At 43.0% G+C, this 14,757-nt stretch overlaps 1 protein-coding gene across 1 annotated transcript in view; it reads right to left on the reverse strand.

The window, feature by feature from the left end:
• The window catches only part of LOC135903724 (uncharacterized), a 188,516-nt gene extending 178,516 nt beyond the window's left edge, over window positions 1-10,000 (reverse strand). The window contains exons 1-4 of the mRNA XM_065434112.2: window positions 9,794-10,000; window positions 8,992-9,183; window positions 7,665-7,755; window positions 5,183-5,248 (exon numbers count right to left, since the gene is read on the reverse strand). Of these exons, the coding sequence (XP_065290184.2) occupies window positions 5,183-5,236 (54 nt within the window). The 5' untranslated portion in view covers window positions 5,237-5,248; window positions 7,665-7,755; window positions 8,992-9,183; window positions 9,794-10,000. The remainder of the gene's footprint in view (window positions 1-5,182; window positions 5,249-7,664; window positions 7,756-8,991; window positions 9,184-9,793) is intronic.
• Window positions 10,001-14,757: the final 4,757 nt, after the last annotated feature.

Below are 14,757 nucleotides of genomic sequence, written 5' to 3' on the forward strand. Positions count from 1 at the left end.
TACTCACAGGCAACTGCAAAAATAAGGAAACTGCTTTGGCAATCCTATAAGAGCGAAAAACGCCCCGGTGATAAAATAAAGCTCGTCTACAACAAACTGCATGTAAATGGTAACATTTATGCGTGGGACGAGCAGAACAACTGCAGGGTATTGCTGCGCAAAGCAGCCCACACGTCCCAAGATTGACGAACAGATACCACCGCACGCGTTGTGGAAAAATCACTTCGACTAATATGTTTGAATGCGCAAAGTTTGTGCAACAAGCAAGACCGGCTCGAACAGTTATTACTCTCCTATGATCCACACGTGGCGATTATATCTGAAACTTGGCTTCATGCCGACATTCCTGATAGCTGCGCCGAACCACCTTCATACACATGCTACAGAAAGGACCGCACCACGAGGGGCGGCGGAATTGCCATTCTCGTTAAGGCTGGATTGTCTTCTGTCCTTTTGCCCGATGTTTCCACCTTTCATGAAAGCGTTTCCTGTAGGCTGATGTTCTCAGGTAACCAAATAACTATTGTTGGTATCTATAGGCCTCCTGGGGCGGTACCAGTATATCTACTGGAATTATATGATTACCTAGAAAAGTACTTACATCAGAATATTATAATTGCAGGTGACTTTAATCTTCCCCACATTGATTGGGGCTCCATGAAGTTTAGTCCCCCCGATGCGCATAGTTCAGAAGTATTACTTGATATATTGTTAGCGTATAATCTAGTCCAGACTGTACACTCTCCTACACGCGTAACTAGTTCAGCTTCCTCAATTCTAGACCTCATTTTATGTTCCGCAGGCATAAAAAATTGCATTACTGAAGATTACGAGGGCATTTCTGATCACAAACTGGTCTACTTTAACTGCATGTTCCCTCGCCAACTGGGAACGTCCACGCCAAAATTACAAACTGTAAAGCATTTTGACGCAGCAGACAACCCACGCATTATGCATTTTCTGCAAGATGCCCTCTTATCGTTTTGTGAGGACGACGTAAATGCGTTGTGGGCGAGGTTTAAATACCTCTGCGATTACTGCATAAGAAACTTTGTACCGGAAAAAGTAAAGAAACTAGGGAGAACAAACCCTTGGTTAACCCGAGAACTAACACAATTAAAACGGAAGATCAAGCGTTGCAGGAAGAAAAAGAATAAAAATGCGTCACTAATTACAGAATTAAACGCCTCCCTCAAGCACGGACTGCAAAAAGCAAGAGACAGGTATTTTTCGGAGACACTTGGTCGTTTTGCAACGGAAAATCCTCGAAAATTCTGGCAGTACCTCTCGAATAAGGACAATAAAAAGTTAGACCAAGTAACGGTCAATGGGGAAGTTGTCACGGACAAAAAGGAAATGGCAGACAGCTTCACCCTCCATTTCCAAAGCGTATTTTCCAGACCTGATGCAAGGATTGATAACACGTCAGTTAGTGATGGCGCAAGCACCATTACCATCTCTTTGGAAGGTGTTACCGAACTTCTATTGCGATTGGATCCAAAAAAATCAGCCGGTCCTGATAACATTCCCGCAGCATTCTTAAAAAGGTATGCAGAAATTCTGGCCAGATTTCTTGTCGTAATCTTTCAAAAATCTGTAGAGTCAGGCGCCGTACCCCATGACTGGCGTGTTGCTCGTGTTGTACCCGTATTAAAGAAAGGAAATCCATCGGAAATCAATAATTACCGCCCTATATCTCTCACCTCTATTCCTTGCAAACTAATAGAGCATATTATACTCAAATACCTTAACAGCTTTTTAGACGCGAATAAAATAATTAGCAACAGGCAACATGGCTACTACACAACTACACAACTAATTGATACCGTACATAATCTAACAAAAACTCTCGACAGTGGTGGTCAGGTAGATATAATTTTTATGGATTTCTCCAAGGCGTTTGATAGGGTTCCTCACTCCAAATTAATAACCAAAATGAAAGAAATGGGTATCCCTTCCTGTATCATCGCTTGGGTTATGTCATATTTACAAAATAGAAAACAATATGTGGAAATTGATGGCAACTGCTCCCGCTTTTTAGATGTTCACTCTGGTGTTCCTCAGGGCTCAGTCTTGGGGCCTGTTTTATTTAATATATATATTAACGACCTGTTAGGTATTCTGGAACTAAGCACTTCGGCCAGGTTATTCGCCGATGACTGCATTATCTTCAAAAGCATTCATTCTGTATCCGATCAACTTGTCCTAAATTCGAACTTACAGCTCCTTGCAGACTGGTGTAACAAGTGGGATATGACAATTAATTACGATAAAACCATTTATTTATGTGCTACGAATAAGATCAACAAAATGAAATTTACGTATGGCATTGGGGACAACATAATTAGTCAAGTGGAAGAATACAGATACCTGGGCGTGACTTTAACATCTGATCTTAAATGGTCATCCCATATCTCCAACATCTGCTCCGCTGCAAGGAAAAAGCTAGGTTTCTTAAAATATAAATTAGGCAATTCTTCAAGCGCACTTAGACTTCAAGCTTACAAATCAATTGTTAGACCTACTCTTGAATACGCCAGCATAGTATGGGACCCACACTCCACAATCAACATAGATAAACTAGAAAAAATCCAGAGATTAGCAGTAAGGTTTATATATAACCGCTATAAGCGAAGGGACTCTCCGTCCGCCATGTTAAATCAGGCAGCCCTTGAGCCATTGGCTGAAAGAAGAAAGGCTGCCCGGCTGCGCTTTTTTCACTCTTTGTATTTTCAAAAACTAGGCATTCAGCCACAGGATTACTTCGAAAGGGACACAACCAGACCCTCACGACACAAACATAGCCATAACATCAAGCCAATATTTGCCCGCACGAATTTCTTCAAACATTCATTTTTCCCTAAAACAATATCCGACTGGAATTCCCTGCCTCTTGACTCACCTCTCCTTTCTTCAACTTCTTGAGAGCCTGTATATAAGTATCTATGTGTATGGCTAGAAATGATGATTACTTATTAACTGTGCATAGTGTGCTTTTTTGTCTATGTACCTGTGTTTGGGGCACGCACTCTCACAAATTGTATTTGCTTTGTAACCCTGTTTAGTTTTGTTATTATATTTTTTGTGTAAATCCCCATTGTTGCTGATCCTAAGGCATAGTGCTTACTAACAAATGTATGTACCCTCTCCTGCTTGGACCGATCTGGTCTGCAGTATTTTGTAAATAAATAAATAAAATAAATAAATAAATACGCACATCAAACACGTCACTAATAACGCTAACCGGGTTCTTGGATACTTGCTTCGAAATTTCTCTGCTGCATCTATACCGATGAAGCTTACCCTCTACAAAACATTAGGGCGACCAAAGCTAGAATATGCATCCGCCGTATGAGATCCCCATCAAATCACACTGATAAACACACTAGAATCCATCCAGAATCGCGCAGCACGTTTCATCTTATCTAACTATTCCAGTTACGCCAGCATTATTTCCATGAAAACATACTTACATTACCAGAGCTTTCATTGCGCCGTAAATGTTTTAGACTGTCTTTTCCACAGGCTGTATCACTACAACCCACTATTAAGGGATCATCTTATTACTCGCCCTTCATACATTTCATCCCGTTTCGATCACATGTTTAAAGTTGGTATTCCATATCTTAGAACAAAGATGTGTCATGGTCCTTTTATTCCTAAAACCAGCGCCGACTGGAACGACCTTCCTCCCTCCATCGCTGCCATTTCTGACGTTGGAAATTTCAAGACTGCTGTATTTTCTGCCATTTTGTAATACCTATCATTGTATAATTATGTACTTTTTTTTTTCACTTACCACTCCTTTCTATAATGCCTTCGGGCCAGGAAAGTATCCGAAATAAATAAATAAATAAATATATGGCAATGAGCACACTCACCATAGCATACACATTCATTCATTCATTCATTCATTATATTCACCAGACAGCACTGGATGGCTACCTGAGATAAAAGCTGTATAGACAGCTTGATAAAGGCCCAGGTAGCCGTTACAAGGCAGGCACAGCAACCAAGCAAGAAGCAAATGCAAACAAAAGCCGATATAGTAATGTAACTGTGCTGCTAATAAAGTAAGCATCAATAAAGAATGAAATTAAGAAACTACTATGTGAAACTTAAGCATAAGAAACATACACAAATATAAACTACATACATCAAACAACCATTACAGCATTTTCACAAAAGTGCTCGCAATTGAGGTTCTGACATGTACTACTGTGTTTGCATTTATTTAGGACTGAAGGAAGACATTGCTGTAGCATGTGTAGTTTGTAGTCTGTATGAAAGCGTGAAGCACACCACATGTCCATGCTGCGGATATTTATAGCAAGCCTATGTTCATGTAAGGGTTCCGTCAGAGCAATAAATTGTATATATGCAGTTGGTAGCAGCAAAGCAGGGTATATACAAGTACTAACTAACCCCCACCAATACACACACTTTAGTACTGGCTTGTGAAGTGCTGGCAAATGTAACAATGATGGGAAATCTTGCCTTTATGACAAAGCCAGGCATCCAACGGCACCGTTTCGTATAAGAAATGTGCAGCAAACAAACGCAAATAAATTCAGTTGATGACTTTCAGTAGATGACTGGGCTTCATATTCCAGGAGACAGTCAATGATGACGACAAACACCACCTTTCTTAGTGAAAGTGGCAACCATGCATAAGCAATGTAGAAGCTGCAGCAACACAGACACCTGAGTACCCACCTTCAAAAGGGCCATAATCTGTGAATGTACTGGCGCACACATTAGATGCGAGCGGGTATGATATACCATAGGTGATTGTGCTGTATATGGTACATCGTGTTAGCGTATGCTGCCTGTGGTAACAAATTATCCACCTCCTACAGATATACTATGACACCACTGCAAAATGTGTGCCCACATGTGGGATCTGTCTGAAGAATTTCTCTCGCATAATATGACGCTGACCAACACCTACAGAACTCGCTAAATCCTTTGAATAATTGGCTGAGCATGAATTGATGGGCTAGTTGGTGGGACAAGGACACTAGAAACCTTGAAAACAGATGCCATGGTGCAAGTCAGTACCAGTTTTAAGGTTAAATAACTGCTAATAAAGCGTACCTGAGTGCTCTCCAAATGTCTGATGCTTGTAAAAATTGACGAGAATGGAAGATACCAGTGTGACAGAGGAACATATCATACTCACCTCCGCCGTAGGCCATGGACCAACTGACGACAATCGTCCACGCCATTTCCCCATGCCAGCAACATCCTAGAAGCAACAAGAGGAAAATTGGTGGACAGTGCCATCAACACAAACATACATACCGACTAGCCTAGGGACAAACACACACACACAATGATCAAAGGAAGTTCTCCACCATGTACCCAGGCAAAGTCAGATATTTAAGGAGCAAAAGTGCAGCTATGTCAGTTGGTATCCCCCCTCCAGGGTAAACAGAAATGGTGTAACGAGTGCCAATTTCACCATTGGTGATTGGTAGGCCAAACTCCAACAGTAAAAAACAAAGAAAAATTGAGCGTGCTTCAAGGGCAATGATTTTGTTGATGCGAGAGTGCAAAATGCCATCCCGCTTGTAGGCTGTGCACTCAATGAGCACACGACTTCCTTTGCGGGCGCCAACGGAAACCATCACAGCTGGCATTTATTTTTTCAGATTGTTTCCCACATTCAGATCATGTTTTCAACAACCTTCACCTTCCATGTTTATTTTTTTTACTCACAACACATGTGCAACGCATCCGTGTGAATATTTATCCTTTTCTGTTCAAGATGCACCAGCCAGCATGCCTTGCCACGCAGCTATTTTGTTTCGGCAAAACATACTGGTATGCAGAAAACTGGTTTATTAACTGTTTTTGTTAGCAACCTATCGCACAGCAAGGGATTCAATTTACAGCACAATTTTATGAGCTGAGTATCTCTTTAGTCAGTACAAATGCGCACATTCTGTACTACGGTCATACATACACAAGACAGCTTCCTACAATTTCTCATAAACAGAAGATTGCTACAGAGGCCATGTTTGTTTGCTGTGCACAACACAACTCTACCAAAGCAATTCTTGTTGCAACAGTTATGCATGAATAAGAAGATTATCAGGAGGAGCAGATTCACATTTTTCACATACCAGTAAAAAAGCTTCCTTTTTTTTTGTTCCATACAACTGGTATATTTGCTAGTCCAAAATGTATGCTATACCTAGTCAATTTCCTGCATAGCTCTCATTGGGCTAATGCACCAATAAATATTCAGCAAATTATACTGAAAGTGTCTATAGTATTTTTTTTTCATATGTGGTTTTGTTTCACAATACAACATGTAAGACCACCAGAGCTTCACTAAATCAGTAACATTGCAAACTAGGTATCAATATGAAATTCCTTGCAAGCATATTGCACGTGTTTCTCAAAGTTTCTAATGCACTTCGTTTGTTCTATCATCATCTAGCATAAGTGGAACAGTTCCAAGACAATAACAACAAATAGCACCAAGATTTTTTGTTAAGAAAAAGTAAATGCAGGAGAAGCATGTGTCAATCGGCGGTTGATTGGCAGTAGAGGTTGGGCAAGGACAGAGTGATGCACAACGGTATTATTGAACGCATAGCTTTGGGACATTGAGAAATACCTTTTAAAAGCAATGCAAATCTTCTGCATTCAATGCATCAGAGTGACCTGCTCAGAACAATTATCTTTATAGAATGGTTTTCAAGACCTTCCTCTAATACACTTAATGTACATTATGCGCTTTCTTTAATAGAGCCTATAGGCACAGTTTCTTGAGACTTGTTTGAAGCAATAACAGAACTTAGAGCTGCGTTACGAGTTTCATCATTGGCTAGGGGTCATCCATCATGCGAATTTCGGTGTCAACAGAATAAGGAGGTCAAGGTAGTTCATCTTTTCTAGAACACTCGTTTCTGGCACAGCATGCTTTCTTTGCTTCAACCCGCCCCCTCCCACTTTTGCCATATTAATGAAACCACTGAAGTGAAGAGTGTCGAGCAACATTAGTACTGGCACTACTTTACTGAAGCAAGGTCAAGAATATTCCAGCATTCCAAGATCCATGTATGGTAGTTATGTAATGATCTTTAAAGAGGCGGGCGCACGTGTGGGAGCAATGTGCACAATGAATGCACGGCACGACATTATGTAAATTTTGAAATACGCCAAAATATTTGTAAAGCTAGGCTAATCAGGAGACCGCCTTCAGAACTATTAAAATTACAAAGAGAATATAACATCAGTAAGAAACTGTTTCGTAGCTTTCAAGCTGCTGGAGCTTTTCTTTCGCTGTGAACTTTCTCACGCTATTTTCTAAGATCCGGATTGAAGTCATCTATGCACAGTATAAGCTGTCACATAGCGGAACTGCTGCAGCAAGTCTATGTGGCACTCATTACAGCAAAAGATTTCTTTTAGTGGACTGTTATTTATCTTATTGATCAGTACAGTGGACACACCGCAAGATTATCGCAAAATCACACCAATATGCTCCTGAAAACATTTCTCCATGTCCTTCTCTTCCTTCTGCGATAATGGAGTGTCACCTGCCACTGCAAGAATTGGTAGACTCTGGGCTCACATGATAAATAAACTTCTATAGTGCTCCTCTCATCGTAATCTTTCAGCAGCTCTTTAACTTTGCTGACTTTTGATACCTTTGTGTATCCTTTCTCAGTTGGTAGATGACGCCTGCAGTCTCTGGTGAGTATATTTTTCGCTTTTGGTCTCGCTGCGGCGGTGTAGAACCTGTAAAGACAGAAACATCACCAGAACATATTGTTACAGTCTAGTTGGCAAATTTTCGCCTAGTTGTACACTGTGTAAACGAACACTAGAGACAGGCACATAGGGAAAGCGCAGCGTCCTGCTTATGCTTGAGTGTCATGGTCCACTGTAAAGCAAATTCCAGCAGCCACAAATGCATGTGGTATGACATGGCTTCAATTTATGGAAACATGATATGAAAAATACTTTAGAAGAGTTAACTGCTGGGCTAGTTGGTGATCTTGCACACTGAAAAGATTTTGAGCCAAAAAACAACACAAACAAGAAAGACGAAATAAAGAAAGTGCCCGTGGTGTCGTTATCTTTCTTGTGTGTGTTGTTTTTCGGCGCAAAATATTTTCAGTATGCGCGATATGAAAAGCCCGTTTATTACCAAATTTCGAGTGCATGTGATAAAGAAACAACTGCTTTCGTAAAATAGCACTTTTAATCCATGCAGGTCAGTTTTTATTAAATTTGGTTGCAGGCTTTCAAGCAGATATATGCCTCCAAAGTTTAATAAGTTGCAAGTTTTAGTGCTGCTATATAGTCATGTAACATGTTCAGCATTGCCATGGTTTCTCAATTGCTGGCTGGGAATACTAGGCATCAGTATTTTAGAGCTAGTTTTCTTGATAGATGATAATTTTTGATTCATCTTGTTAGGGATTAGCTAATTAATTGAGCGTTTTATTTATTTTGGCTTTACTTTTCTGCAATATACCCGTACGAGGAAAACTAACTTCCAATAGTTTGAGGCTGCTGGACAAGTAAGTATTGCAATTTTTTGCTCCGGAAGAATTTCTGCTATAAAGCGGCAAACCAAGCTTAAGGAGAACACGACAGCGCGCGGCAAGAACCGTCTTCGTCGTATTGAATGCTGTAGCGTCAAGCGCGTCGCGACTTTTTACGAACGTGAATTCGCTCATTGTCAGCAAAAACTGTTCGGCTATTTAGCTTAGCCTTCACATCGCGCACCTCAGACGAGCAAACGATAAAGAGAAACCGATAAACACGCGGTTTCTTGCAGCATGTGGAGCAAATTTCGCTGCGTAAAGTCACCCATTGGTACGCGTCGCCGTAGCAGACGGCCTGGAAAAGACAGAGCTAGCTCGCCGTGCTCATGGATTGCGCGGTGCCCTGTCAAGTGGTTTCTGCACGAAAATAGCGAACTACAGAAGGTCAGATTTGCAACCATTAATAACTTGTTTTCCTTACCTTCATCGATCAGGGACCGCTCTCCCACTGCAACAGTCGGCATAGCCTACCACAACAGCCTCGTATGGCAGGGTCGGCGAGGACCCTGGTTTTCTGTGAAGTGGCCCGATCGAGCAGAGGCGGTAGCCGTGGTATGTACATCTCAGCATCGCCAGGACTCCCCATTTGGCGTAATTTCGCCATATGTCACATCTGAAAAACAGGCAGAATACCACTTGTTCATGATTAAAGAACACCTATAAATGTGAAACCAAAGTTGAGAGTAATATGATTCAAGCGACGAAAAAATTCTGTCCCTCTAGGCGCAGGTTGAAAACTAAAGCGAATTTATGTCGTCACATAGCTAACCCGAGCTTCTTGTAATTCAAAATGCAAACTGCCTGCTCATAATGTGTGTTTGTGTGTTAGCTTCTGCCGCGTTCATGACCATTTAAATGTGGTAATGTCACAAAAAATTGGTCACCGGGATGCCGTAACCACTTTGTGCAACAAGCATTCAAATACCATCGGCAAATATAAATTGTAAGTATTCTACTCGTGTAAAAAATGCAGAGCAACTCCGAACATACCGAAGCGAAATTTCCGTCTGTGTGTCAGCTAGCATCAATGGGCCCATATGTGCAACGGTCAACAAGTAGTTTCAGTTTCTTACAGCACCACAGAAAAATGCGCCGCACCAAAAGAAAAAAAGATAGTCACTTGAAAACAACCGCGGAAGGTATTTTGTTTCGTCCTATAGCTGTTCTGATAAGCTTCGCGCGTGTTTCTTCATAGCGATCGACTGCACAAAAAGTGTGCTTACCTTTCATCCGCTGGCAAACGGAAAAATTTCGCCCTGCTGTTGATCATCGAGTGGCCATGCCATACACCCGCGCATCACGTCTTGTGCCGTTTCCTCAATTTTTCCGACATGGCTGGAACGTTCGCAGGCACAGAAAGAAAGTTTTCAACTACAAAGCAAACGAAAAAACGCGCACGTCCACGGAAACCGTCAGGAGCAGACGAAGCGGATGGCGGCCGAAGCGATGAGAGCGAAAGCGCCGCCCGTTAAGGGAGTGGGGCACAACAAACGAAGCGACCAAATGAAGATAAAGTCACCAAAAAAGAAAATGCCAAAAACATATTTTTTTTATAAACATAATTGCATCACTTAGCTTTATTGTTATGTAGGTTGGAAATACAGATCCACACACCTATACGTTTTTTTCAAGAACTGAACACTCTCGCTTCAAGAACACGGGTTTGATGATTATAGCGCTACCTCTTGATGCAGAAATAAAGTGTTTATCGATACATTTTCGAAGAATAACGGCGCTTTCCTAACCATCACACAGTGCCTTCCTAAAGAACTCAACACTCTTTCATGTCAAGAACGCGGATTCGATCATATTAGCGCTACCTTTTGGCGACGAAATAAAGTGTTTATCAATACTTTTCCTTCTAACAAAACGGCGCGGTCATAATCAACACACTTAGTGGCTTAGTGGTATCTTCAAGAATCAACGCTGTTTCGGGCCAAGAACATGGGTTTAATAATTGTGGCGCTACCTTTTGGCGTAGAAATAAAGTGTTTATCAACACTTTTTTTCTACAAAACGACGCGGTCCTAATCGTCACATTTAGTTGTTTCTTCAAGAACTGAACGCTATTTTGGGCCAAGAACACGGGTTTGATGATTGTGGCGCCATCTTTTGGCGCAAAAATAAAGTGTTTATCAACACTTTTTTTCTACAAAACGACGCGGTCCTAATCGTCACACCTAGAAGTTTTTTCAAGAACTGAACGCTCTTTCGGGTCAAGAACACGGGTTTGATGATTGTGGCGCTACCTTTTGGCGACGAAATAAAGTGTTTATCAATACTTTTTGTCCTAACAAAACGGCGCGGTCCTAATCGTCACACTTAGTGGTATCTTCAAGAATCAACGCTATTTCGGGCCAAGAACACGGGTTCGATGATTGTAGCTCTACCTTTTGGCGAAGGAATGAAGTGTTTATGAATACGTTTTTTTCCTACTAAGCGGCGCGGTCCTAACCATCACACTCGGTGGTTTCTTCACGAACTGAACGCTCTTTCGGGTCAAGAACACGGATGGATGGATGTTATGAGCGTCCCCCTTGGAACGGTGGCGGCGGGTTGCGCCACCAAGCTCTTGCTATTGTACTGCTTAATGTCCTACCTAAGTTAAACAATAAAAAATAAGAAAATAAACACTATATACCCCCACACCCAAATTTTCTGATCCCCTATTGCTAACTGTCCTTTTGTATTTCTCTATGTTTTTGTCGTTTCCCTACTTTTCGTCCACCAATCCTCCCATCGCCTCTTACTAATGACATGTTTACTTTTCCACTGCTCCCGCTGAACCCAAGGGCTTCAAGGACGCCAGTGGTGCCTAAATCGCCCGTTGGGTAGACGTCTTCACATTCTAATAAAACATGCTCCATACTCTCCCTAGCTTTACCGCAGCAAGCACATGCTTTGATCTTGTTCCTTCCTATATCTCGCCTTATAGGTGCGTGTTCTAAGGCATCCCAATCTCGCTTCAAAAAGTAATGAGCTTCCCTTTGAGTTATCGAAGATGGTTTTTTTCCTGATTTCCTTTTTCCTCCTAAGTATAGTTACTCATTGCAGGTTTCTTTTTCATTGCCGCCACCCAGGAGATTATTTCAGCCTCTCTGACTTTCCGCTTGACCTTCTTTGTTGCTGTGTTGCCCACCATACAGGCTGCACACTTGCTAGTAAGCGTCCTAGTTCTTTTCCGCCACTGTGAATCAATGTTCTTCCTGTACAGATACCTCAACACTCTCCCAGCCCATTTACTTTCTTCCATATTCCTCAGGCGTTCTTCATACTCAATTTTGCTGCGAGCTTCCCTCACTTTAAAACTAGTCCAGCCCATATCACCCTGCATAGCTTCATTTGTAGTCTTCCCGTGGGCGCCCAATGCGAGGCAACCCACTGACCTTTGGTTCCCATCGAGTCCTGGTTTTCTTTGTAGGAATTGCTATGAACAAGTGGATGTCTGATTTTCTCTTTAATAATTACTTCTCTCCATCTTGCAGGTTTCCGCAGAACTATTACGTCAAACTCTTGCCTTTGCTTCGAGTTGTTGACAAATTCGACTTCCCCCAGCCATCTGCTAGCCGCCTGGTTAGCTCAGATGGTAGAGCGGCTGCCCCGGAAAGGCGGTAGTCCCGGGTTCAAGTCCCGGACCAGCACAAGTTTTTCTTCAACTACGAGGCTTTTTCTTTAGTTGGAACCCATACGAGTTTCCTTTGTAGCAATTGCTACGAACGGGTGGATGTGCGATTTTCTCTTTAATAATTACTTCGCTGGATCCACCTTGCGGGTTTGCGCAGAACTATTACGTCAATGTTAAAAAGCTTGCACAATTTGTTTTCACATGCAGCTTTTATGGTGGGGAGCGCCGTACATGTCATGAATCCTATTTTAAATCGATGAGGCTATAGATTGGACTTATGTTTTAGCTCTGGGTTGCCTTGCACTGGCACATGCTTCGCTGGCTGAATAAAACCAGTGAGTGTACATGGCAACGTATGGTGCAGCACTGTTTGGGACAGCTGAACGCTCCACTGAGTGCTAGCTTGCCTTGCTTCACAGATCGTAACTACACTATAGTTCCTTTATATCAGTCGCTGGTGTCCGATAGCACTGCAGCCGATAAAGCATTAGCAGCCGGGAAGCATTAGCAGCCGATAGTCACTGCTAATGCTTCCTTTTCTATCTGAATAACGCTGTTCCGCGTCAGTCAGCACTCTTGATGCGTACGCCCCAGGACGCCATTCACTTCCGTGACGCTGCATGAGAGCTGAACCCAAACCATTCATTGGTGCATCTGACGTCACTTTCGTTTCTGTGGGTCAAAGACAGCTAGCAGTGGCTGCTGGCCAAGGCTGTCGCAGATACTGTGCCATTCATGCGTGTAGGTTGGTGTCCATACAAATACTGCATCATGCTTGATTAGGCTGCGCAAAGAAGGCGTCCTTTGAGACAAGGAGGGAAGGTACTTGGAAAAATAATTGGCTACACCCAGAAGACGCTGCACTCCCTGTTTGTTGGCCGGAATGGACATCTGTTTCATGCATTCGATTAGCCGTTGGTTGGGCTTTATGCCGTCTTTCGAGATAATATCACCCAGAAATTCGATTTCGTGAACACCAACCTTGCACTTCTCTGCGTTTAGCTTAAGACCAGTTTGCCTAGTAGCTTCGAGTACTGATCTCAACCGGTGGTCATGTTCCTGCAATATTCCCCAAATCAAAATGCCATCTACATACACATGAACGGCCGGTGAGGAATCGAATATTTCGCTCAGAGTCTTTTGAAATACTTCTGACGCAATTCCAAAGGGCATCCGCAAGAACCTATACCTTCCGAAAGGAGTTGCGAAAGTGCAGATTCTTGACATTTCTCCATCGAGAGGAATGATGAAAACCAGCCTTCGCGTCATGTCGACTGAACACCTTTGCACCGGCCAGTTCCGCTTCTATGTCCTCACGCCTTGGCATTTCGTAATGCTCCCGTTTTATGCTAGCGTTGATTATCCTGGGATCCGTGCAAACCCTCGACTTACCATCTTTTTTCTTGACTATTACCAATGGGATTACCCATTCAGTCGGTTCGTTGACCTTTTTCACGATGCCCGCTTGCTCCATTTGCTTCAGATCGTTGCGAAGTGGTTCCTTTAGGGCCAAGGGAACTCGTCGGGCAGCTTGAACCACTGGGACAGCATCCGCAGACAGGACCATCTTGTAGTGTCGCTGTACGCAGCCGGTACCTTTGAATAGCTCGCCGAATTCCTGCACTACTTGTTCGGAGTTGCTTGCTGCCACTGCGTCGACTGTCCTGGTAACTAGCCTGAGCAATTCGCTTGCCTTGAGCCCGAGCAGTGCCTGCCTTCCTTTCTTGGAGACGCTGGCGTCTGTCACCCATGACTGCTTCTTGGGTGATGACACTTAGGTGTTTGATGATGACCCCATCGTATGACCGCAAAGTGGTGTTGCTGCATTTAACAGGTGGCATTGGCCGCAGCTTCCTGTAGGCTGAATACGGTATGACGTTAGTTTGAGATCCCGTGTCGACTTTGAATTTGAGTTCGTCGCCGCCAAGGCTCGCTATCACCATCCAATCACGTTCATGCCGTATATTACTAGTACACACATCCAAAATTTCAAAGTCGTTGCCATCACAGTCATCCTGGAGCTCATCTACACGCGCCACTCTTCTGCAGCAAACAGCAGAGTGATTCCTTGCGTTACAGATTCTGCAAGTTTTGCCGTAAGCTGGGCAGTTGCGTGGCCTGTGTTCTCTGCCACAACGTGAGCATGTGAATGTTTTTGGATGCTTGGTTGAGCTCCGAGCGACATTGACTGGATCTACTTGGTTTACTTTATCCGTCCGTGCTTCGCATTGCAAAACAGCTGCCTCTGATGCCTTGCATATTTTTTCGGCTTTAGCCAGCGTGAGGTCGTTGACTTGCAGGAGTTTGGACCGGAGGCTGTCATTGCTAATGCCGATCACAATTTGGTCGCGAATCATGGAGTCTGTTAGCTCACCCAAATTGCACGATTGGGCTTGCATCCTCACGTCTCGTGAGAACTGTTCAAAACTCTCCCCAGCTGTCTGCATCCGCTTCCGGAACAGATGCCGCTCGTACACTTTGTTTGAGCAGCCCAGTATGCGTCAAACTTGACTACGACGGTCTCGTAGTCTTCTTTGCTTTCACTTTCGCTGAAGGAGAAGT

This window comes from Dermacentor albipictus, chromosome 9 (assembly GCF_038994185.2).
Source record: "Dermacentor albipictus isolate Rhodes 1998 colony chromosome 9, USDA_Dalb.pri_finalv2, whole genome shotgun sequence".
NCBI classification, from domain to species: domain Eukaryota; kingdom Metazoa; phylum Arthropoda; class Arachnida; order Ixodida; family Ixodidae; genus Dermacentor; species Dermacentor albipictus.